The following is a 27112-nucleotide window of genomic DNA, read 5'->3' as shown; positions in this document are numbered from 1 at the left end:
TGTCATTGCATTTGACTTTAATGCCAGAAATATTTTCCAATAGGTTTGAACACCCTACCAAATTAGAGAGTAAGAGGACCAGGCCTTTGCACTTAATGCTACATAAAATTCCCTGAATTCACAAGTGCTTTTGCTTCATTCAGCTGCTGAAAAGGCTTTTGTTTAAGGCCCTGTGTCAGTAATCTAAAGGAAGCCAGAAATTTGTTCTGTACTACCTGATTTCTTTCAGACATTAGGAAGTCCAGTTTTCCACCAGGAAGTCCCAGTTCTATAAAAGTCTTTACCAGGCGCAGATCTGCACTGTTACCTGGGAATAAAAGGTACTTTATAAGATGCAATCCAGCAGAAAACTGACGAGTATAGAGTCAATTTAACACAACAACCTTGACACCAGGGAGCTCTTGCTAAGTGCTGATAAGGTTACCACACCATGCATTGAAACAGTGGGAGAGTAAGAACACCCACATCCTGCCCCAGGTGGGCTGGACCTCGCTTGCTGCTGTGGGGAAAAAGGGGCATAGATCAGGCACAGAATAACTCTGCCCTCTATTTGCTGAACAATAGAGGTAGGACACAAAGACAACAAGCTGAGGTCTGTCCTTCCATCTTCACAGGTGGTGAGGACCCCAGGGACACCTCAGCGCATGTGTTGGGTTATAGGGCTGTACCTTCAGATGAAGAGTAGTCCACCTCTGTGTATTCACTATTAGAGATGGTGCTGAAACATTGTTAGGCTCCTAATATTTGGACAGATGCCTCATTCCATACTAGGAAATTAGAAAGTCTTCCAAAACATTTTTTGTTAGAAAAGTAGGTATGGCCACTTCACGAGGAGGACATTCCTGCCATTGAGATATTCAATGGCAAACAGCCAGTAAGTGTTTGTTTTCCATTTTTTTTAGATTTCGGTCTCTACCCCTCTTTCTCTGTAGCTTCAAGGTTAAAATCTACGCTTTTCCCATTAATACCAAGACTTTGACAAGAGAAAGTTCACATTTAACATAACTGTTTTCTGCTCAGAAAGCACACATGTAAAAAAATTCCAAGATCTGCTTCCTCTGCAGTGAATAATGATTTTTATTCTCCCGCTTTCTAACACCAGCGACTCACTTCCCTATAACAGTGTTTTGGGGAGTTAAATATTTTTTTCTCCTGCTGACATACTGCAAAACAACAAAGTATCTGTGGAAAGACAAAAGAAGTTACTGTAATGAACTTCTACTGTACAGAGGAGGACTGATATGCTTTGGTGTAAAATTCTGTTTAAACATAAGCAAGCAAAGGTTGCAGCACTTCATTTCTTAGCCCAAATATTTCATATTCTCCTGGGTCCTTTATTACAATGGACCAAATAGCATGATAAGGAATAAATACTTAGCTAAGACAAATACTTAGACTCTCCGTTCTTTCATACTTGCTGAACATCTGTCCTTTTTTTTTTTTAATTTACACCAAAATGACTTACAAAGAGTAATTCCTCCTGGCCTTACCATCCAACCCATGGACGCACACAACCAGGTGAATTCCATCTTCTAAATTTTCTTCCTCTTCCTCTGGTGGAAAATACGGGATATCAGAAGCTAGTACAGATAAGTCACTGTACAGAAATCCTTCAATCTTCATTTCTTTTTTAAATTTTTCTTTGGCCTGATAAAAACTGGAGAATACATTAATTAATCACAATAGAACTGGGTGTTCAACAACAAACCTTCAAACTAGAAATGAGAAGGCTTGTATTTGCAAGAAGTTATGTTTGTAGCTTTCAAGTAGAGACCTGGACACTCTTCTTTGTCTGTTAGGACTGAGAGAGATCAGGATGCAGGGAAGAAAGTCCGTTTCTGAGTAACTTGGTTAAATACAGGGAATAGCTAAAGTGCATTAGCACCTCACACATGCCAGAGGAATGAAAGAGTAGGGTAAAAATAATTTTCTGGTAGCTTGTAACAATGAGACTAAGATACAGAATTAGCAATTTTGCATCTTAATAATATCACTGGCCTTATAGGTAATGGAATACAAAATGTGTCATTTTGCTACCATCAGATGCATTTATAGTCAGGTAGCAGGTGTTCTCCTCCTTCCTCAGACTAGAGTTAAAAGATGCAACTCATATGGTAGATATTGGTTTGGTTTGGTTTGGTTTGGGGTTCTTTTAAAAACATTTAGTAGCATTTAGAGGAAGAGTAACTCAGTGCTCAGAGAATTAAACTAATCCCTTTCCTAATAAAGGTCTAAAATGTGACACCTGAATTCACCCTGAAGCATTCCACTGGCTGAAGATGACAAACTCTTCGGGTGGGCTTTTGACTTAGCAAAAGTTATCCAGAGCTTTTAGGAATTAATAGACACAACGTAAGTGTAGAATTAGGGAGAAAACTGGGATGAATCAAATTAGGAGACATAAAACTTCAAAGCTTGGGGACAGCTTAAGGCCACTTGATATAATTATAGTATCATTAAGGTTAGAAAAGACCTCTAAGATCAATGAGTCCAATAGTGAGCATTTACTTACATCAAGTCAACTAAATTTTAAGGGATATGAGAATGAAAAAACTAGCTTTTGGGTGATGGATGTGGAGGCCTTGGATTCACGTGCATGAACACATGCTTAAATGTTCTGTTTTACATATAAGAAACAAATTTTGTGCTTAAATTAAGCAGAACTTACAGCATTGTGTGCAAAACAAACCTCAAAATGCTTTCAAAAGAATAAAAAGAACCCCCTTGCCTTTCAAAGGAATGCACATGCAGGCAGCCAACATTTTGGAGGACTGAATGGGTTGACAAATTCCGATGTTACTGTTGGCACTCAACACAACAGAAACAGCAAAATATAATGGAAATGTACATGTGGTAGCATGCCAATCTGTTCAGTGGGCCCCTGGGACATCAAAGTCATGGTGTGGCACTTGTACATTGGGCAATGAAGCCAAAACCAATAATAATTCCTCTTCTCCAGATATCCATGGTTTCCATTGTCCCCTTTTTCCAGTTTGAGAAGCTGAAACTGAGACCTACCAACCAATCTGTGCTCCCATTTCAGAGTTAAGCTAATGAGTGCAATTACTGAAGCAGAAGAGAAAAATAAATCTATAGCAGATCTATAGTGTACTGACTGTCTGGGGTTGATATCAGGTATGGGTAGCCTTGATTTCATGAAGGAGGGTCAGATCTTAAAGATTATTTAGACACCAAAATCCCACTCCTTTTCATGACAATTAAGGACCTGTTGTCTTTGACAATCTTGGTCTCTCTGTGTTTTCATCTGTCTATTTAGATAATTCTATTTAGATAATTCATTCTATACAAACCATTTGTCTATTTGGATTATTTATACTGAAATTCCTCCGGCAACTGTCTCAAGCGCAAGATTGCTGTGTGCCTAGTGTACTAGGGTCCTGAACTTTGCTGGGGTCTCTTGGCATTACAGTTACATTAGTGAAGTAATAAGACATTCTTACTTCAGCATTCTTTCGTTCGTCTCTTCATCCACCTCATCAGAATTAGAAGAGACAACTCCGAAGGAGCCCAGGGGCTGGCGCGTGATAGGGATCACAGCCTGCTTTGCAGAGAAGCCGACCATGGCGGGGGTCTCTTTGAGCACGGAAGAGAAGGGAAGACACGTGGCTGTGCAAGAGACTGACAGGTTAACCACATCAGCAGCCTTTCTGCTTTCCAGGGCTACTCCCTCCGTCACTGCCAAAGGAAACCCGGTGCCGTTCGCTACAAGTTTATGCTCTTGGCTGTTGGGTTCCTGAGGATGTTCAGCCTGGTAGGACCCTGCTGCAGGGTCTGCTGGGGCAGGTGAGTCATTGAGTTCTATTTCTTGTAACACCTGCATTTCTGCACACACTGCTGGGCTCTCATCAGCAAGAGAGCTGCCATACTCTCCTTGCAGTGAGTCAAATTCAGTGGAGGTCTCTGACGGAGCTGTAATGGGATAGCACAAATCTGGTACCACCTTTACACTTTGAGAGAAACTCTCCTCTCCTGAAATTCTGCTATTGCAGAAGCCCTGTTGTATTTTTAATTTGTCCAGCTTAAGTTTATCCTTTGGATCCTCAATGAATGTATCGAACTTATCTATATTTTGGTCCAAGTAATTACAAGCCCTTGGTGTTTTTAAGCTGCACTCACCATTGCTCTCCAGTGACTGGCTCTCAGAGACATTATCTTGGAGCTGCTTTGGACAAAGAGGTGGTCTTGCATTTTCCAAACTACAGCAAGTCTCTGGAAAACCTTTCTCCTCCTCCCCTTGTAACTCAGTGTTACTGCTACTGTGTTTGAGAGGGAGTTTGGGATGTTGTCTTGGCTCTATTTGTCCACTTTCAGTGGTGATTTGACACTCAGAAGAGTCAATGATTAATTTCCCATCTTCACCCTCTGTTTCCATGCAGCTTTTTGGGTTTTGGTCTCCTGAGGTTGCCTCACCATGTTTGGATATATCCACCTCCTCTGTGGGCTCTTCTGGGCTACTGATCTGAGGAGCTGAGACAGATTTTGTCAGTTTGGTGAGCTCCACTTCCCGCTCCTCTTCCTCAAAAGGCAAAGAGCTGATGGATGTGAGCGATGCTTGGATCCCACTGGGCAAGCTGGTGTTGCTTTCCGTGTGTCCGCCCTCCAGGGAGTTCCGGTGGATGGCGTGCCTCCGGACCAAGGGGTGCAGGATCTCTCGATCACTGGGCAGCTCCAGCGCCCGACTCCGAGCATCAGACCACGCCACTGAGCTTGGTTCACTTTCAATGCCTGAATCAGATATTATAGAGGAAGATCTTTTAATGACCCCTGTCATGAGGGTAAACTCTTCGCTCTCCTCACTTCGTTGCTCCTTTGTGAGCAATTTCGCTTCAAAGCAGTGTGAGGGCAAAGGTTTCAAAACAGGGAGATGAGCCTTGGTGTCAGGATCTTCTGGTTTTTCAAGACTGGTCAAATCATTCAGTGCAAGTTCAGATGAAGTGAAATTATTCTCAGGATGACCAGATTCATCTATTTCATGTATTTCAGTCCTGTCTTCTGAGCCATCAGTTCCACATGCTCCACACTCATACTGACCACTGACAATTAACACAGGCTCACTTTTGTGAGAGTCCTTATTGCTAGGTTTTGTGTCTCCACAAGTAACATCTGCCCCAAGTCTATTATCTTTTAATAAAACTTCCTTGGGTGTTTCAAAGTCTCCTGACATGTGTTCTGTATTGCCTGACTCTGAGTCAGAAATAGTTTCCCTTCTTGAAACAAAAATATTTTCAGATTTCCTTTGGCCTTCTTTGTTCGCTGTATATACCTGAGATGTGGAGTGCTGGTTTGAACCCTCAGCAGCACCTTCAGTACTGCTGTATAAGCATGAGGGATTCCTGTTTATCCTGTCATGTATTAGTGGAATACCTTTCCCAAAGTCTCCTTTCATTACTGCAGTGGCATCATTTGATGCACAGTCTTCATTTTCATTTATTACATCCATTTGAGCATTTGCAGGAACCTCAAAATCTGAGAAAACTTCCAAATTCTGATCTGAAAGAAAAAAAGAAAAAAAAAAAGATAGCAGTAGTACCTGTAAGAACACAATAAATTACACCAAAGTCATATGGGACTTTTAAAAGTGATTTTAAGGCCTAAAAAATTATCCTATATATATTTATATTATGTAAATTATACATACATTACAGGCAGATTATAATGCACATGTCAGAGTGCATTTAACTAGAATTGTACTCACTGAACAGTTATTGTTAGGTCAAAGAAGACATTATCAATAAAATACATTTTCCTCAGTACACCCATACATAAACTCTTATTTTATAAAGCACAGCTTAGTGAAATAAAACTGATACTTCTTTGTATTCCTGTTGTCATTTGACATTGTTCACAGTATAGCTCTTACTTTTGAAGAAGTTTAATACTCAGTTTAAGAGTTTAAATATCTATAATGAGCAGTGTCAAAATTTAGGCAGTAGAATAACTGTGGAAGAGTAGAAATTTTGTACCACAGGTTATGTTCATTAGACCATGGTCACCTATAATATTAATTCATATTGCTTCCTTGTTAATCTTAATGGTCGAGTTAAAAGAAAAAATTACTAAAGTCTGAGGTTTTACTAAAAAATTAACATAGCTAAATAGTTTCTTAATTAAAAATTTTGATTTGGATAATCAAGGGCAAAATATTTTTGGAAGTCAATACTGCCTTTCAGGAAAGTGTTGGGATTCACAATGAAATTGTGGTTTTTTGTTCTGAGATTTCTTACCACTAGATGTCACAGTGGGGATAACAGTCATAGTGTTTTTCCTTTAAATTTGTACTATAACAAAAATCCAAACAATGTGGTTTTCTTTCTAGATTTCGCCTCCAGCTCTTTTAACAAAACAGCTTACTTTGAAGATGAAAAATATGAAGGAAATACTCTAGTTTTCTATTATGGAAAACAGAAGAATTCAGATGAATTACTTAGGGAGTCACACTCTCTTCCAAGATCACCAGCACAAGGGATGTGAGATGACTTATCTCAAGCTGGAACAGCAAAACTCCCTCAGTTCAAGCTGTCCCAGGAAGCTGCACCTTGTGGTGTTTCACTCACCTTTGCAAGGCATATCCATGTACCTGTCTTCAAAGATAACTGGGAGAGTGTTCCAGTCCCCGTCGATGTCGAGGCATTCTGCCGGCAGCGGGGGCATGCTGGTGAAATACTCCGAGTTACGAATTTCTGTAGAAATCTGTGCGTGGCTTTGGATCCTGGCAGTAAAGTACAAAACAAATTGAGGGTTTGAGTAGTTACTGTGCTGCCTCTCCATCACTCCTGCAAGCCCCAATATGAAGGCAGAGGACAGAGTCAATGTCCTTAAAGGGAGAGGGAAGACGCGTGATGGGAGATACCCAACATTCCTAGGACAATTCGATCTCTCAGTAAGAAATAGCTGCAACTTGCACAATCCCTTATTGAAGACCTCAGCATTTTTGAAACTATTCCAGCTGCCACTGCCACAGGCTCCTGTTAGCTGCCATAAACCATTGCTGTCCTCCCAGGGGTCACAGTTGCTGACTGGGACTGGATCACTCAGCTGGTTTCCCGGTCAGGAAACAAGGTCTGTCACTCTGGCTAAAGTCAGGGTTTCAAAACCCAGATGCAGGAAGCAATAATCGAAAATTTGGTTGAGCAGTACAGGGAGGAACAAAGCCAAGGAGATGCATGGCAGGTCCTCTGTCTCACTTGTACCAGACTTCAGAGCACTGTGGTATCTCACACACATACACATCTGAAAGAGCTAAGATGCCACTGTCTGTTGGTAGAGCTAGAGTTATAGAATCATAGAATGATTTGGGTTGGAAGGGACATTAAAGATCAACCAGTTCCAAACCCCTTGTCATGGACATGGATACCTTCCACTAGATCAGGTTGCTCAGGCTAGCCTTAAACAAGTCCAGAGACAGGACATCCTGAACTTCTCTGAACAACTTATTTCAGTGCCTCACCACTTTCACACTAAAGAATTTCCTCCTCCTATCTAATCTAAACCTACTCTCTTTCAGTTGGAAGCCTCTCCCCCTTGTCCCATTCCTACATGCCCTTGTAAAAAGTCCCTCTTCAGCTTTCTTGTAGGTCCCTGTCTGTTTCTATCATTTGGGCCACACAAAGTGCTACCAGGCTCTCATCAGTTAAAACTGGAACAGGAATGTGTGTTCAGCTATGGTAAATACAATAATTTTTAGTCCTGATGAGCTTTCTTATTTAAACATCTGTCTCAAAAACAATAGGGACGCATCAAATACAAAGAAGAAGGCAACAAGCTTGATGGTCAGCTGAAAGTAAGTCTGCACAGATCCCATAGGACAACACAGTGGCAATACTTCAGATTAGCATTGGCAAAAGGCAGGTTATCATGTGGTAGTTAACTGTAAAAATGCACTTTACACATTTTGAACCAAAACTCATACAGCAGGTGTGTAATTCATGCCAGAATGGAAGATTCCTATGTCCAGACACAAATAATTCATTCAGAGCAGCATATCCGCTCCAACTTCAGATCATAATTATTGCTATCTATCATTTTTTCTTCTTGACAGGTAATTTTTTCCTCGGAGATAAACAAGTCATTGGTTGCTAAAACATGACTCAGATAGGAGCCTCAAACAGCCAACTGATCAGTCTTGCTGGCAGTAACACCTGGGTGTTTGGAGTTAACTCTTAGCACCATGATAACTTTATCACTGACATGTTAATTAATAGAATCATAGAATGATTTGGGTTGGAAGGGAACTTAAAGATCATCTAGTTCCAACCCCCTGCCACTGGCAGGAACACCAGACCAGGTTGCTCAGAGCCCCACCCAGCCTTGAACGCTTCCAGGGATGAGGCATCCACAACTTCTGGCCTTGAACACTTCCAGGGATGAGGCATCCACAACTTCTCTAGTAACCTGTTCCAGTGCCTAAACACCCTCACATGGAAGAATTTCTTCCTAATATCTAATTTGAAATTACTGTCCTTCATCTTAAAGCCATTACCCCGTCTGATTATTACATGCCCTTGTGAAAAAGATGAATAATTGTTATTAAAAGGAGTGAAGAAAAGCATTTTTGTCTGTAAATGGAGGGAGGATATACCACCTGACAGATACCTCCACACTGGGCCATACCCAGCATACTGGAAATGGTGTGTCCTCTTCAGTCTAACCAGTCAAATGCTATCAGACATGTAGGTGCACGGCCTCACACAAACTCATAACAGTATAGGAGGCAAAAACCAGCTCTTGTGTAGTAAGAAGGAAGAAAGAACTGAGGGACTAAACTGTTACTGCTTGAGGTGGTTGTACAGGACCTGGCACACTGAGCACCGATCTCAGCTGGAGACTTTGTGAGTCCAATTAATACTCGCTACTGCCACCCACAACATTAATAATACTCTGACAGTTAAGACTGTTTTTCCAGCTCTATCATCTAGCAAATTCAAAAAGAAAACATGACTCTGCCACAAGGCCTGTATAGACTAAATTTGCTACACAGACCAATTTTTAATTTTTTTAACTATTTTACTTTTTTTTTTACTCAGTCTCCTTGATAATCATTAAGAAAAACACTATGTTTATATGTAGGAAATAGGCTAGTTCTGTGGCTGCCTGGAGAAATAAAAGCACTTCATGCAATTAGGCTTCCTCCTGTGCAGGGTTATGTTTCTTTGAATGGGGCCATAAGTGTCTGTGCCTTCACCCCAGGATCTTGACATGGGGATTTTCCTTGTACACAGCTCAATAAAATCCTGACGTGGGAGAACCAAGTGAAGCAGCTGGGCACCTGCAGCCCTGTTGCTGCTCTAACTTGGCAGAACAAGGTAGCCTGGTACCACTCACCCACTAATGAAGTCATGGCCCTTTCCATCGACACTGAATCAGTCTTAATGTCCTCAGTGACAGCTGTGAGAAAGCAATTTTCTTCTTTGCACTGGGTCAGAAGCAAATGGCTCACTTAAGGCTCATAATCATGACAGGACCTGATGTCATGACCTTTAAACCCTTTCTGAAAGATGGGTTTGCACACTGGCAGTGCTATGGTCCCTCCATGCTGACAGGCTGTTTCAGCAGACAAATAGTCTGGACATTCCTCATTACTCAGAAATTCAAATCTGAGCATCTTTGAACTCTGCCTTCAAGGGTCAGGTCCTGAGTATTGTCCATGTGCTCCACTTGGGATCATTGGCTAAAACTAAAGGCAAAATTTGCCCAGGTGCAGGTTTAAAACTGGCTCTACATGCTCCCCTACTTGGTTGCAAGCAAGAAATGTCCAGCAGAGGGAAATACTTACATTGCCAATGTTTTAGGGCATATTTTTATGAATGCAACCCAGTTCAACATTTGTTTTTCTTGTCTGTTTTTTACAGTTGGTTCTTGACCAATTCATTAACAGCCCTGAACTCATATCACACCCATGTTTTCTCCTGTTAATATAGTGGTATTCCCCATTCCTGCCCTCCACTGCTGCATCTACTGAACATCCACAGCTTTGCATTGGCTGTGGATCCTTTCTGCTATAGAAAATAGGGCTGGACTAAACACTAAAAGAAATCCATGACTATCTACCCCAAAAATGTATATTAGGGATCATAGAGAGAAAATCTGTAAATTTTAAGATTTATTTCTTCCCAGTAGTTCCCATTAAACTACCTGTGCTGGATCTGGTGCATTTGGTTCAGGAATTTAATTGAAGAAAGGGATATATATATATATGTGTGTGTGTGTGTGTGTGTGTGTGTGTCTGTGTGTGTGTGTGTGTGTGAAGCTTGAAGTTAATTCTTTCTGGGTCCTGATCAGAGTCACTTACTTTTGAAACTCATTTCAATGGTTTTACAGTATGGAGCTAAAGCAGAGCTAGTGACTTCTCTCAAACCAAACTCCTCCATATCCAGCAGAAAAAGACCTCAGTCTTGACTGTGAAATGTTTTAAAGTAAATTTTCAATCATTCCAGTGACAGGGGAGGGTTAATGGGTTACTTACAGGCCTTCCTGGAATGTGAGCACAGCAGGTTTCTGGTGCTCAGTGTAGAAGAAGGCTTCTGAGAATCTCCTCACCTGAGAGGGAGAGACACACAAGTTAAATAAAAGATCTGCTGAAAGATGCCAAGTACCACAAGTCCAATAACAAAACAGTGACTGTCAGGACCAGATTCCTCAGCGTGGTAGCATCATTCTGTTGACAGAAAAAAACAAAGAGTTCAATTCTGCTTCACTTCCCTAGTCTGGCACAGAACAGGTGGTGCTGCTGCATATTTTGCTGTGAGGTAAGAAGTGTCCTTTGACAATAAATCAAAATTTGGTTATCTACATCTTCTACTACTTTTCTAAAAGCTGTGAAATTTACCATTTCCCCTCATATTCTTAAAGTGGGGAAAATTTCTTCCTTTCCAAATTATACAGCATTAGTCGAGCAACTAACTAAATTAGAACAATTGATTGTCTCTTCTATGGGAATATCTGCAGTCACTCACAGTGAGTTTCAAACCACCAAGACAGCAAAGGAAGTCATACATATTAGTCCAGAGGAGAATAAGCCCTATCATTGCAGAAGCACAGCTACCTATGTCATGATACAAAATGAGAGCTCTTCAAACCCCTTCATGGGCATTAGATCTGTTCAGTGCTGGATAATCAATTACGAAAGAGCCATGGATCTGAAGTGGCTGGCAGAGCACAGAGTGTGAAATAAGCTATAAAAAACTCAGTGCTGTCATCTGCCCTGGAATAAGCTTTGAGTTTAAATGAATCAAGCATAATATGCAATCAAATGTACTGAGCAGTTAAACTGCAGCCCATACATTCTTAATAGTAATTGTAAAAGTGACCTCTGTTACAGTGACAGAAAATGGCAGAAAAAAACATATGTCACAGCATCTCAGCATCTCCCTAAACCCCAGCTGTGCTTTAACAAATGGCCTTTCTGAAAAAAAGGACTAATATCCCTTAAAAAAAACTGTATCTTAATAGTAGGAATTTTCATCTAGGGCTCTTAAACTGTTTTCCAGAGGTGGAAAAGTATAATTACACACAGTTTATATTGGAAGGAACAATTTATGTGGAGCATACAAGGGTATGTAATTTGACAAAGGTCAAGCAGGCAGTAGGCAACAGTGGAAGAAACCACAGGCTGGGATTCACCTTGCTGGAGCTGGGAGCATATAGAGTTGGGTCCTTTGGCTGAAAGGCACCCAGGGCCTCTCAAAGTCAAGGGAGACCTAGTCAGACTAACCAGGGGAGTTTCAGCATAAGGCACTCGTTCACCTCTTCCTGAATTTTATGCCACACTTTTGCAAGCTCAGCCATGCTCCTGGGGAGAGAAACTGGAGGTTTGTTCTGGTCACTCTGGAGAGTCAGCAGACCTCCAGTGACTTTGACAGGAGCAAAAACGTAAGCTGAGATGTCAATACTTCATTATATGCTTCTAAAGCTAAGCAAGGTGAATCCCACCCTTTTCTCTACTGATTAGATCAGACTGAGTTCAGCTCAGGGGATGTGCTGAACTGATGTCTGGTCAATAACCAAGAACGTCCTAATGGAGGACAAAGCACTTGCTGAACTAATCAGACAAGCAGATCTGACAATATTAACTCAAATCACAAGTGCTTTTGTGCCTTCTTTATTACCAAGTACAAGAAGAAATTTCAACATCAGCAATATTAGTATTTTGTTGTGTGCACCTCACTGGAAGAAAGGCAAATAGCTATATATAAAAATATATATGTGACAAAGAGAAGAGAACAAATTTATATTCCTCGTGGCAGTTTTGTGAAAGTAGTTGAGATAAAATCATATTTTTTGTTATTTGTCACTTTAATGTTTGTGGCTTCTAAAACAAATGTTTATGATTTATGGATATCTGACAAGTACAGGTGATATCTACCTCTTCCCACCCACCTCGTTTTCTATGTCTGATGCTGATGCTTGAAGTGCACTCATTTTAGATAGAATACTAGGTTACACAAAGGCAACAGCATTCATTCCAGAAATTGAAATCTGTAATTTCAAATCCTGGGCTTCACCTCTTGTCCTGCTTATCCCATTTCACATAAATACTCATAGAGGCAGAATTGCATTGGAAATATACATTTAGATAAAGTATTAATGCCTGTTAGGTGATGACCATTACTGAACTTGCTTAACATTACCCTTAGCATGTGATGTTCCTGAGTCAGATAAGCTGTGACTTCTGGATGGAGCGTTGCCACCTCTAGGAACTGGGTCCACAGGGCCAGGAGGTGAGAACAAAGCCAGGCAAGGTCCTTGCTTATCTGTTCTGCTATCTTTTCTGGATTGCTCAGCAGCTGGAGGAAAGAAAGGAAATTCTGACATCAAGACAGTGCTATGAAAAAGAATCAGTTCCTATGTCGGATTAAGTCCTTTTAAGAACAACAGCAATAACAAAAATTCCTCTTGATTTAGTAGTAGTATTATTAAAGCTACCATTTTGAGTTATTTTACTCCAAATAAATCTGGTGACGCTTTTTCTTTTACTCTTTAAAAGCCATATATTTTAGTGCAAAGGTTCTTAGTTACCCAGTTGGAGAGCAAGAAGTGAGAACAGACTCAGTCTTTGCAGACACTTTACTCAGACGTAGTAACCAAGGGAAAAAAAAAAATAAAGAATGTGGGTTCCAAATTATCCACCAGATGGTGCTGGATGCTCTGAAATACTAAACCACGGCCCGGTTCTCTTAGCAAAACGAGCCCTCTCAGCCATGTCACATTAGGATACCAGATGGGCAACTGGGGAGGAAATGAACAACAAACCCAAACCCAAACCACTGTGTCCTCAACACATGATGAAAACAGACATCTCAAGAGTCTGCTGTTGCTTCTCTCTCACACTAACACATGCTGGGACCCTGAGTGCCCTCCAGCGCTGGGCTGCAATTCTGTGCTAAAGCTTTGCAGTGAGAAAGTTCGTGCTGGCAGCAAAGTCTCTGCACATCAGGCTTCCTGTTTCACAATTTTCTAGAATCACAGAGTCATAGAATGGGTTTGGTTAAAGATCATCTCCTTCCAACCCTCCTGCTGAGTGCAGGGCCACCTTCCACTAGACCAGGTTGCTCAGAGCCTCAGCAAACCTGGCCTTGAGCACTTCCGGGGATGAGGCATCCAGAACTTCTCTGGGCAACTTGTGCTAGTGTCTCACCACTCTCACAGTAAAGAATTTCTACCTAATGTCTAATCTAAACCGGCCCTCTGTCAGTTTAATGTCATATCCCCTTGTCCTATCACTACATACCACTGTAAAAAGTCCCTCTCCGGCTCTTTTGCAACCCTTTTAGTTACGGGAAGGTGCTAAAAGGTCTCCTGGGAGTTTTCTCTTCCCTAGGCCCAAAAACCCCAACTCTCTCAATTTGTGTTTATAATTGTTAATGTAAGGAGAGACAGAAATTGCATTTTATCTCCATGTTTCGGCACAGAGAGAACAGATCTGAGCCTTCATCTATTCCCAGGGTCCCTACATGTTTCCATGAAACCATTAATAACACCAGAAATACTCCAGAAATAATACCAAATATCACAATCAGCTCTTCACCAGGTCTTTCTTTCAGTTAGAACTGCAATCCAGCTGAAAGCCTGTTATTTTCACATTTTATTATACAGATAGTTTTCAGATTTATGACACTGAAAACTAAACCACGAAAAAACAAATTGTCTGCGTGTGAGAAAAGCAGAGAAAATTTGTGTGTTGATAACACAGATGTTGTCACTATGTTTATATTGTCTGGATGCTATTCTATTTCAAAAACTAGTCCAAAATGGCACAAGCTCATTCGGGTACCAGAAAAATCAGGGAGATACTGGGAAACAAAACATTCTGCCCAAACGTTTCCATTTGCAGAGTCAGGGAACTACTTTATTTATGGCACCCAATTTTATATGCTGTGATTCAGTGTTAATTTTTAATTTTTTTTAGCCACTTTCTTACATCATAAACTGAAATCTCAGTCTTCAAGGAAGATACATTATTAATGCAAGTCATTTTAGGAATAGTTTTGTGATGGCTATTTTTCAAGTTTATTGGTTCTTAAACTTTTGAATGTATCAGAGAGGAAGGAAGGAAGGAAGGAAGGAAGGAAGGAAGGAAGGGAGGAAGGAAAAGACAATGCCTGTTTCTGTTCCCATGGGAGTTAGGTGCTGAAAAAATCTCCCGGAGCAGTTAATTAGGGGTGAGATAAGAAAGGGTTTATTATGCCAAGGCAAAGATGTTACAAGATGCCCGCAGGCCGTGCCTGAGATGTTACATTTTATAATACCATCCATCCAATCCCAAACGTGTCCACCCTGTGGCCTTTACTCTGGACTGTCCCAGGTCTGAGGTGTGTTTCAGGACCCTCTGTTCATCCCATCTTCATCTTCATCAGAGCAAAAAGGGTACATAGTCACCCAGTTTTTGACCATGTTCTGTGGTTTAGGCCAAGATACAAACATTCTCCAAACAATCTGGGCCTTGCCTTGACAAAAGACTAAACATTTCTGCTGTATTTGGGGGTAGGAGTGATATAGGGAGCATAGGATGGGGTAAGAGGGTTAAGGAACGTGTAAACTAAGGGTGCTAGAGGGAAAGGGACAAGGGAGGGAGTGAGGGATGCTGCTTTTAGAGTCTACTTCCACTACTTATAAAACTCACAAGTATTAGAAAAATAAAAAAAAAAACATTAGGGGCTTAAGGTATCATTCCACTGCAGTGCTACACACAGGTCAAATCCCAGGGACTCAGTTTCTCAGACTAAAATCCAGCAATTAAAAAGATCACCAGCTGTGACTTACTCCATCCACACATCTGTTGTCAGTCTGTGCCCTGTGCTGCATCTTTCAAAACCCACACTGGTGGACAGTCTGGTTTTAACAATGCTGTCACACAAAACAAATTAACAGGGCTTTTTGAGGAGTTATTTTTCCTTGTTTGTTTATAAATCAATCACACAATTGAAAAACTATTTCCCTTCCACTTTCTCCCGCATTGAGTATCTGCTGTGCTCTTGAGTTGAATACAAAGTCATGGCAGGTTAAACTCACTTTTTTTTCTTCTTCCTTTTTTTTTTTTTTTTAATTTAATTTTAAAAATGGACCTGGCTCTGGTAACACAGTGGTAATGGGAGACTAACCCCACAGGCCTCTCTCTGTATGGGTTCTAATAGCTTTTTCTTCCTTTATAAATGACTGTTTTTTTATGTTCTACTGAAAAAAAAAATGGTTTCAGTTCACATATCCCTAGAGGCAAAATACTGGGAGAGCTTTGCAATACTAATCTGTACAGCACAGAGGTACATGCACTGACACTGCAGTGATGGTCAGGGCTGCACCTATGTCCTACCAGTATTGTGCAAGGTCTCAACCTCTGTATCAAGTCCCTGCATACTCACTGTCTTTATAATCAAATAGATACATAGAAAGCTGTCATCCTATGATTCTAAGGCAAAACATTTTCCAGCATACAGGAAAACCTATAGAACCGGCTGTTCTGGCTGTTTTGTTTCCCTATCTGTTGCCACACTTTCCTCGTCAGATTTCAAGCACCAGTCAAAGCAGACTGGTTTTATTAATATTGCCATGCAAAACAAGTCAATAAGATCTCAGGAAGAAAAATTGCACAGGAAGTAGAAAATACAGAGAAATTAATGATGCCATTTTCTGATGTATGCCAAGGCAAATTGGACTTTCACAGACTCATAGAAAATCAGTCCAGAGGAGACTCTAGATTGTGTTGTCTGTCCTATACTCTTACAGCTTCTAAATCTAGTAAAGTTGAGCCCAATAACTTATGTTTTTGTAAATCAATTTTATATGAAATGAGATTTCTTGAAAAGTATCCAAGTTAGGACTTAAAACTAATAAATTTTTAATTTCAAACAGTTTTTAAGTCATGGGTGACAAACATTACCCCACATTTTGTAACAGGAGTGTAAATGGACTTCCTGTTAGGTTTGGACTCATCTTCCTCCTTCGTTATCAAATTCAGTTCCCTGGGAAAGTGGTGGAGTTAACAAAACAGGAATTGTTCAAAAAATGAGTAGATGTGGCACTCTGTGATATGGTTTACTGGGTATGGTGATATTTGGTCAGAGGTTGAACTTGATGATCTTGGAGGTCCTTCCTAATCTTAATGATTCTATGGTTCTATGATAAATAATATCTATTAAATGTCTGATTCTAAAACACTTTTTCCAGTGATCAGCTGGTGCTTGCATTCCTCCCTGTCACCCTTGATGACTTGTCTATGTCTCACTTGAAATAAACTTGGCAGAAAGCAAGTTCAAGAGAGTAGTTCAGTCACTTCTGTGCCAAAATAACTTTTTTACTCCCATGAGCCTTCTTGACTTTTAGGTATTTTTATTTGAAAAGATATGGTTTTACAACCTGCCAAGGCATCTTTTCTCCTGTCAGCAGAAAAACTGTAATTGCAACCTACCCCAAATAATTTTTTTCTTCATACTGATACTCAGGACTAGGCTCACTGAAGGATGTTAGAGTAATCCAGCTGGTGACTTGTTAAAAGTGACAGGAACACCTTGTACGTGACTAATCAAAATGATGTGAAATAATTGGTGGAAGAGAAACAAACTTTCTAATGGCACCAAACTTCCTTTCTCCCAGCTCTGATATGTGAGTGGCCTGTCTCAGTGCACTTGAAAAATGGACCTGAAAAACCTATGGGCAGATTCTGCTGAAGAAAATACCTGCAGCTCCATACAAAGCTGGGACAACGTCTCTTCCACAGATAGCTCCTCTGGGGAAAAAAACACAAAGAAAGAGATCAGGTTTGAGAACAGCAGACGTGAGATGTTAATGCTCTGGTGTTTATTCATGTGAGGTCAATTTATGACCTCATGTTTATTCATGAGGTCAATTGTCACTTGCCTGACAGGCAAGTTCCTATTTGGACCTGGGCACTCCACAACCCACCTTGTACTGATGCAGGTGCAACTTCTGCTCATGAAACCTAGACCACTAGACCAGTAGAAGTTGTTGTTGTGAAGACAAAGACAACAGAATTTGGCTTTTTTGGCTTTTCATTGCCTACTCTCTCTTTTGCTAGGAGTTTTCTTATTAGCCTTTGGTATTTATGACCAACTGCAGAACTGAATGCAAAGTCTGAGCAAATGACGTGCAAAAAGTGGTGATTCCTGGTATGTTACAAAGGACTGTGTAGCGATACCAGATGCCTGACTAGTAAAAGACTGGGCATCTCTGCACTGCCTTGGGAAGTTTGAGGCACCTCATTACTACATCACGGAGCAGTGTTTTGATGCAGTCCTGAGAGAATCCAGCACAGGGACACACCACTTTAAATTCACCGTGGACTATAAGGCAAAGAAGGACATCAATCAACTCTGTAACTTTGGCAGCTTGATTTTGCAATGCGGAACTTTCTAACAGTATCCGTGAAAAAACAAGGCAGGAACAAGGCAGAACAACTAACAAGCCAATCCCCTGCCCAGTCCCCAAATGATTCTTCTGAAATAGTACTAATAAATGGGAAAAGACAGGCCAAGATCAGAGCACCTTGAAAAGACCTAATCTTAGCTGGTAAAATTTGGGAAATAATTGTTACCCTTTTTAATGTCTAAACTAAGATTTTTTTTTTTTTAATATACTACTCAGGGAGCTAGGAAAAAAATAATTAAGGACGTGTGTAGAGATTTATAGTCTTGGATTTGTCCTAAACTTCTGTAGAAACCTATGATGAGATTATTCTGACCAATACAGCAGTTACAGCTGAGTCATTTACATTTTTCCCCTAGTCAGTGGATAAATATAGCAATTACAAGGTGCATTTCATGTCATCCCAAAAGTAGAAAGCATTACCTATCTTAGATAACATATTTTTAAATGGGCCTGTTTCACCCCAATAGTTGCAAGAAGACAGATATAAAAATTTGATTTACGTTCATCTCTCTGCATGAATCTTACACCCCATGATTTTATTGAGTTTTCCAACAGGTGTCAGAAGATCAGCCTTAAAATCAAATCTTCAGTAGGTTTTCAGACTGTGAATAAAATGATACAAATAGCACTCTGCTCAAGAGGCTAAAAAGGGTATTTGCATTTAGCAAATTTGCATGTGTTGCAAGAAGTACATTTGCAAATGCAGTGCCTGTCACAGTACCAGTAATCATTTGAAATCCAAGCAAATTTTATTTAGAAAACCTGTCTGTGCTCTAGGGCAGTTCTGGAGTTGTGGTCAAGCAACGAAACATAACTCTTACATCTCCCAACCTATAACCCTGCCTGAGTGAGCCACAAATCTTTTATTATATGTGCCTGATAATCCAGATGCATGAAGCAAGAGTTTTGTTTCATGTTGTATTCTGTCTGAGAGCTAATAAATTCCAAATTAAAATGCTGTAATTTTTTTCCTCTTGTAGCTGTATTGAGTAACACATTATGTGCTCTTACCAACCTATCTATGACTTTCAGGCTACCTTGAAGGGAAATATACGTTGGGAAACAAGACATGGAGTGGAAAATAGGAGCTATCAAGTCCATAAGTGTGTGAAGCATAATGCATTGTGTTTGATGGTTCTTGTATACAAGCACTATACTGGAAAATGCATTTTACTCCCTTTTAAAACCTGCTGGCCAATGCAATTGACCCTCCTAATGTAATTATCTCTGCAACATAACAAACTGATAATTCAAAACCTGCACACAGAAACACAACGGCTCAAAAATGCAGATGTGAAATTATGGGTCACAGTTCTTGAATTCAAAGAAACAGGTGGGAGAGCAGGAATGAGTCAGGAATGTCTCTCATTTGCATAGGAGCTCATGCTGTCATTACAAAGATGACTAAACACAAATTGCAGAGCTCCATGCAGCAAATCCAGCCAGCATTTTCACATTGGACCTAACAGGCCTGACCAGCCAAAAAAATCTTCTGCCAAAACCAGAAAATCTATTAAACAATTGAATTAGGAAGCAAATCAGAATAATTTTGAAAAGCAAGATGTAATTGGCAGGGGAGAAATACATTGTGAGTTATAAAGAAAAGAATATTATTCAAAACCACTCATATCACCTTTCAGATTTTTCTTTTCAATTTTATAAAAATGTTTACTCAGGAAAAAAATTATGTTAAAGTCTTCCCTAGATTTCATGGACATTCAGAACTGGAATTTCCACTTTTCAAAATGTAACTGAGGCCAAAAATCACTGAAAGGCAAGTATTTTGAGAAATTTATCAAAATATTTTCTCCCTCTACACATTAGGCCACATCCTATAAAAGGATCCATCTAAGCTGAGGATTTATTTTGACAGTGTGCCAAAATAAATACTAATCAGAAAATAGAGATGAAAATCCTTTTAATTCTCTAAACAACCCAAGAATTTTGGTACTGAAATGCATGTTGATAATGCAGCACTGTAAAATATTCAGTGATTTTAAATGTCTGTTCACTTACCCAACTTCAGCTGTGGTAAATCAGGAATCTCATTCATTATGAGGGTGTAATACGTGTGAAGTCCTCTTTGAGCATTCAGGAGCAGAAGACAGAGGTCCTTATGCCATTTGTATGCATGCTGCATGCAGTTTTCAGATGGGACATAAAAGCTGCCCTGCGAAGCAAAAATATCAAGAAAATAAAATACAGAGATTAAAATTCATGGTCTCAACTTGTGCTAGAGGTTTCCACAAAACCCCAGTTATGGAGAGCCTTTCATTTCTTTTTACAAGGGTGTATAGTGATAGAACAAGGGGTAATGGCTTTAAACTAAAAGATATTGGATATTAGGAAGAAACTATTTACTGTGAGGGTGTTGAGGGACTGAAACAGGTTGCCCAGAGAAGTTGCGGCTGCCCCATCCCTGAAGTGTTCACGGCCAGGGTGGATGGGGCTTGAAGCAACCTGGCCCATGTCAGGGGGTTTGGAACTAGATAGTCTTTAAGGTCCCTTCCAACCATTCTGATTCTGTGGTTCTGTGGTTCTATAGTTCTAATAAAGCAGATGGCCACAAAGAGAGATTTTAACCATCCCAACCTCCCAGTCACCTAACTAGCTAGATGTGTTATCCAATAGTATCTAATTCCACACATTAATTTTGCCCAAACCATAACAAAACTATTAGGTCCCAGTAATGTTGCCACATGAAAAGACCCTCAGAGCAAACAGTCCAACAGAGAAATCTATCTCTGTCCATCACACATGTCCCACTGTGGAGCCAATGTCTCTCCTCATAACACACCCTCTCTGGCAGAGGAGAAGGGGTGGAAAGGACTATGAAGTTGGTTGCATTCACTTTCCTATTCCATCATATCCTCTTATCCCCTCCTGCAAAGGTTGTCACTTGATGGTATCATGGTTTGCTTTGTTATGTGTATTAGTGAAAAAAAAAATGCAGATGGCATTGCCATCCTGTCAACAAATATGAGCCATTCCTTACTACAGGATCAATGTCTGTATCAGTATATCTCTTGTGGGAAGATTCAACTGGACAGATCACAGCATGTTATCACAAACATTTCCCAAACAACACACTTATCCTTAGAACATAATATGAGTTTGCATTAGGGCACCATAAATCAGAAGTTCTAACGACTGTCAAAAAATTCTTATTCTTGTATAAATTACTCATATTTGAAATTTGTAATGTTTAGATTTAAAGTAAAACAACTTATTAATCCATGGGTTTGTGAAACATGGACAATTTGAAATTTAGACCACTCTTGTCACTTGGTGGGGTGAGAATACAATTCTTATATGACAGCTAGGTATTGACTGCCTTTTTGGACAGTCCAAATATCTGTGCATCTCCAGGAGCAACAGAGAAGCTTCACCAACCACATACTGATGCAGGTCCTGCAATTTTCTCCCTTTGACTTCCCTAAAACCTGTATTTCGAACCTCTTAGCTTGAGCTGGGATGTTCTCCTGAGCTTTCTCACTTAAATCTTCAAGAAGTTAATTAGCATTCTGTGGTAGACACAAAGGGAACTGCTCATCTAGACCCACAGAGAGATGGCTGATAATAATTTATGGAATTGGTTGTTTTTCAAAGGTTTCAAAACTTCTAGCCTCAGTATGAATATTTTTTACTCTCACCACAGATTATAGAAAAGGGGAGCATAAAGAAATGATGCTTCTATTGAAACAATAGAAAATTGGAAGTGAATTGATGTACAATGTCATGAAAATATGCCCTCTTTTACAATCCATTGCTGATTTTTTTTTTAGGTTTAAGTTAATCTGGCGTTTAAATGCTACACTGATGAACAGAAGGAAGAATGTGAGCTAATTTCATAGTTTGTATCAATGGTATAGCATGGTGTTATGCATGACTACATTTTAATAGGTCTATTTTCAGCCTTTCTTGGCATAGACTATAGTTGCAAACTAAAAATAAAATGTAATAGGAAAATGCACCTGCAGGTGGGCTAAAAAATTATGTGAACTAAAGATGTTTAAAATCTTACTCAATTAGTTCAGTTTTGAGTTATTTAGTGTTTTTCTGCTTCTCTCATGGTACTTTATCAAATTTATCCTTAGCTGAATTGATTAAAATTCTGAGAGACCAGATACATCAAATTATTGAAGCACAGGGAGAGTATTGCAACAATTTACTTAGTGGCAAAACATAGAAAGAAACACTATTAAAAAAAAGAAGAAGAAAAACAAAACAATAAACCCGTCCATTGGGCATTCCATATTAGCAGCACAACTTTGTCATTATTGTAGAAATTTAGAATAGTTTAAGTGGGGACCTTTGGAGGTTACCTCGTCCAACCGCTTACTTAAAAGAGGTCTAATCAGATCAAGTTGCTTAGTGTTGGGTCCTGCTGAGTCTTGAACATCTCTGAAGAGATGGATTCTACTCCCTCTTTGGCAATGTGTCCCAGGGTTTTACCATCTTCACAGTTGTTTTGTTTTGTTTTTTTTTTTTGTCTGATATGAATTCAGAATTTCCGAGGTTTCACCTTGTGTGTGTGTAGCCTCTTGTCCCATTCACCATCAAGAAGATGTGGCTTCATCTTCTCTTTGTTTGTTAATCAAGGTAGTTGCAAATAACAGTAACTTCCCCCCGCCCCTCGAGTCTTCTCTTCTCTGGACTTAACAAGACCAGGTTTCTTGGCCTGTCCTTGTATGTCCTTGTACCTTATATGGTCCTGTCCCTGAACATGTTGATGCCTTTTGCAGGACTGGCTCCAATAAATCCATACATCTCTTGTACCGAGGAGCACAGGATCGCAGACACGTCTCTCCATTTCTGAGGACAGGGGAAGGATTGTCTCCCTCAAACTGCTGGAACTGCTTACAGGGTTGCTTTTTTTTGGCAGCACTGTTGCCTACATCAGAGAAATGTATCTGCTTTTGTTGAGAATGACCTCAAATTTTACTTTCTCTTTTGTAGCCTCGTGAATGGGAATTTACCTGTTTTGTGCTCTCTTTCAAACATTTCTGTAGATTAACCCTACAAATCAGGATTTATTGGGGACCAGGTTGGTTTTTTACCATCAGAGATAAGTTACCTCCCGATTAAACTTTTCAGAGATCCAGAATCCTCTGGAATCAAGAGAAAGAGCAGAGTCTTTGCACTATTTTGGTCATATTCTGTACAATACAGTCTAGATTTTCATTCTGCAAAAAGAGATGCTTTAGGATGGAAAAAGTACAGCTAGAAAATGGTGCAGTCCTCTAAAGTAATATTGGTCTTCTGCATAAGTAGGATCATATTGAGTCCACACAGGCTATTCTTTCTGCTCCCTCCTTAGAGGAATGCCATCTTCTAATATTAAGCACTAATTTAATAGAGACTATACCAGTGTACTTATCACAGCGAAAGGTTCCAGTTTTATACCTTCCACCTCAAGAGAAAACATGTAAGGAAAAAGATTTTCAAATATCTTCATTAAAAACATCAATAAGAAAATTCCAGGTTCTGAGAAAAGGACTCATGTAGGCAAACTTAGATCTCTGTTTCTGAGCTACCATCTCTGATGAGACATGGAGAACTGATAAATAAAAACATGTTGCTGGGGAATGATTGTTTTCATCACAAAACTGACATCTCAAAACAACTGAACTGTGGTCACTTTCTCCCCTTAATTACGAAGGAAGCACATGATAACCGAGCACAGGTTCTACACTGTAGACACAGAATTAGGAGCACTGAGTACAACCACAATGGACACGTAAGATTTCCTCTGACATTGCTGTCCATTGTGATGGAAACTTTCTTCAAACTACAGTAAGACATGGTTGGTATACGTTTGGATAGAGACCTGAAAAGATTGCTTCAAGATCTCTTTTCTCTTCCTGTCCCAGCTCTCTGGGAGGAACATCTGTTCCAAAGAAAGGTGCTATGCTTTGAGAATGCCATGGCATGAGAGGAACGGCACTGCACGGTCCAGGCCATGCCATGCATGAGTAAGAGGTCATATCATTAAGCTGAGGCATTTTGATGAAATTCTATTAAATGGCAACTGGCTTTGAAACCCTTTTGTTTAATGGGAACATCCATCCTAATTTAAAAATCTTTTTGTCAAGACAGAAAGTGAGTGTGACAGAAAAAAGAGGACAGGCTTCAAATTTCTGGTCCTTCGGTGACTTAAAGACATTACTGCTCTCACAGGGCTGCTTCTGAAAGTTGTCACACACATACAGGATACAGAGCAGGGCATTAGAGAGATTATTAAACCCACCTCAGGGACGGTTTAAACTAATGTGAACTAAGGTCTGTGCATCCTCATCTGCAGGGACCCCAGCAGGGCAGGCATCTGTCAGGTGATGCCATCTTATAAACTGCTGCAGGTAAATCAGCTCATCAATCACTGTTCAGTAAGCTGAGAAACGTCAAGAAATATCTTCCTTTGGGATGGTCTAAAGATTGCAAACCTTTCCCACTCTCTATTTTAATTGCATCTTGTGTTCATTTATTCAGGTAAACCCCTATTTCCTTGGTTATAGCCTGAAACAGGGATCCAGACTACAATACTAGCAAATCAAGTTCAGAAACAAATATTTCACACACTATTCTAAGGGAAAAAACTATTGTAAAAGTAGCACTCAGAAAAAACGGTGGCTATGACCCATTAAACAACTACAGCTCAGCTTTCTAGGTTTCTTGAACCAGGAGGACAGATATTTGTTTACTTCTGGTTAAAACAAATCTCCTATTAAAACAAAAAATTCATTCTGAAGCTGACAATCCCATCTTGCACAAAGGTTGATGGCTGCCCTGGTCTTGTAAGATCCTTATAAAAGTACATGTTGGTTTCCTTTGTAAAAATTCTCATAACCTTTTGAACTAATTCCTTTGGTCTACTGTTATTTTAATCCCATTAGTCTGTAGGTAGACAGATTTTCCTATGTTGGTTGTAAAATGCATCTGCATGATTTCCTAGTCCAAGACCCTCTCTGTCTGTCATGGTAGACTGTATCTCTGGCTTTTGCCCTTTCCTATTTCTGAAAATTTTTGGAGGACATGAATGCCTGACAAATTTCACTTCAATACTTAAGACCTAAAGGTACTCTGATAGCAAAGCTGGATGACAACACAGAAGCTAATTGTAATGACAACAAAGGATTTCTTCTACTGTGTCAACATCATCAGAGGCAAAAAAGATCAAGAAAGCCAAGATATGATGAAAAAGAGGCAGCCTGGAAACTCATCCAATACAAGACGGAAATTCTGCTTAGCCCTCCTTTTGTTGTGAATGTATTTATACAAATATTTTTCATTGTCTTTTAAGTAGTAGCCAAATTAAATTCTAGTTGGGCTTTGACTGTTCTAATTTTCTCCCTGCATAACCTCACAACACCCTCTTGAGTTTTCTACCCCTTCTTCCAAAGGCCGTAAACTCTCCCCATCTTAAGCTCTCTTCTCATGAAAAATCACGTGAATATAGGCTTAATTCCTCCATTTCTCTTTTTACTGTGAAATGATCATCATCAAGCATAGAATCATAGAATGATTTGGATTGGAAAGACCTTAAAGATCACCTAGTTCCAACCCTCCTGCCATGTGTAAGGAGACCTCCCACTGCATGATCACATAAAGAAAAACCTCATCAAATGTCAGATGAAAACAACTGCCTATTGTTTTGGAAATGTAAAGGCTTCGGTTCAATTTGATCATGTTGTGCAAAGCTAGACCCCAACACTGGACTGTCACTGTCCTTTGTCCACCTATCCTCTAAGATGTTCTGCTAGATTTACCCAACCAAGTAAAATAGCCTGCAATATCAACAACTCCAAAAAAATTAAAGATTCTGGACAATATCCCTGCTGAATACATTTAAATAAATCAACCTTTTAAATGAAAAGGTTTCCCGTGTAAAGCTTTTTTCAGTCAACGGATTTCTCCTGTAATTAGAGTGTATTGCTTTATAAACGTACTTTTCCTTTATAAGAAGAGAAAGGAAAATTACTTACAAAAAGCAAACATCTTCATTAAATAAGGTTCATGCCAATTCATTATTCAAATGCAGAGAACAATTTGTGGATATGCACTTCCAGTATACTGAGTCCGTCTAGTATCAAAAGGCACCAACTGGATTTTATTCTTTGTAATATACAGTAAGTAGCTTGTATTTGTTTTGTATTAAAGCAATTTCATAAGCTATGTTAAGTACATGCAATGTTCAACAACAGCACTAACAGTTGGTAAATGAGACCCTTTATGTTTAATTTAATTCTTTACACATTTCACAATTCAGATTCAAATTGCTTGTCAAGAATTTTAGGATACTAAAAAGCCATTCCAGACTAACTAGACAAGTTTTGCAGTTTCCAACAGTATTCCAGTAGCAGAGAGATCTAGCCTACCTTACCTACTTCTGTGAGAGATCTAGAGAACTGCCAGAAACAGAGGAATAAATCTCAGCATCCCAAGGTGAATACAATTTCTGAGCCCAGAGCACCTGCCCATTCATCTGCAAGCCCATTTTGATCCTCTAACATGTAAATTTCATTGTAGCTGCAAACTCAAGAATCAAGGAATTTCTTCATCTCTACTTTGGACGCTGTTTTCTAAGGTAGGAGATTTCCTGTTATTTCGTGGTTGGAAATAAAATTATAGTTATGGCTTGAGCTAGAATTGAGTGTTTACACCTCATTATCACTTTTTTTTCTAAAAGCAAGAGGATTAAATGATAAAAAATTCTGATAATTAGAGGTGTGACTGGAGGACGTGAACTGAAGAATACTCTTTCACGTATGTAGGAACACAAATGACAAAGAGAGATAATTTATGTTATAATTAATGGGGAAAAAAAAAAGCAAACCAGAAAGGGAACCAGGAGTTGCATCATGCAACATATATTATGTCAGTTTCTTGTACTTGTTAATTATGTCATAAATATTTATATCTGCAAAGTTTTTTTAAGGAAAAAAGAACCAAACAACAAAACCTCTGTGGTCTTCTGTGACCACTCCACCACATGCATCATTGATTGTCCTTGAATATCTTAAATTCCCTATGAAACGACTCATTAATATCTCAACTGTTTATGAAAGACTGTTCTAGAAAGACCTCTACAGGAATATTTCCCAATGGACAACCATAGGAGTCTCATCTGTGTTTGGTTTCTGTCTCAGGAACCTCCCACCAGGGAACCCTTAGGGTGTTTGTCACTGTGCCAAAGCACACAAGCTGTCTGACCAAA

The 27112-nt window shown here is 39.6% G+C and overlaps 1 protein-coding gene across 1 annotated transcript in view; it reads right to left on the bottom strand.

Moving 5' to 3' along the window:
* The window catches only part of FAM135B (family with sequence similarity 135 member B), a 107238-nt gene that overhangs the window by 18907 nt on the left and 61219 nt on the right, over window positions 1-27112 (bottom strand). Inside the window, exons 6-13 of the mRNA XM_017818267.1 lie at window positions 19915-20068; window positions 17190-17239; window positions 12648-12803; window positions 10484-10557; window positions 6576-6730; window positions 3462-5511; window positions 1491-1657; window positions 216-307 (exon numbers count right to left, since the gene is read on the bottom strand). Coding sequence (XP_017673756.1) covers window positions 216-307; window positions 1491-1657; window positions 3462-5511; window positions 6576-6730; window positions 10484-10557; window positions 12648-12803; window positions 17190-17239; window positions 19915-20068 — 2898 coding nt within the window. The remainder of the gene's footprint in view (window positions 1-215; window positions 308-1490; window positions 1658-3461; window positions 5512-6575; window positions 6731-10483; window positions 10558-12647; window positions 12804-17189; window positions 17240-19914; window positions 20069-27112) is intronic.

The sequence above is a fragment of the Lepidothrix coronata genome, unplaced genomic scaffold (genome assembly GCF_001604755.1).
Source record: "Lepidothrix coronata isolate B3197 unplaced genomic scaffold, Lepidothrix_coronata-1.0 Scaffold67, whole genome shotgun sequence".
NCBI classification, from domain to species: domain Eukaryota; kingdom Metazoa; phylum Chordata; class Aves; order Passeriformes; family Pipridae; genus Lepidothrix; species Lepidothrix coronata.
Note: the sequence above shows the minus strand (reverse complement) of the source record. Positions and strands in the feature narration are given on the sequence as shown.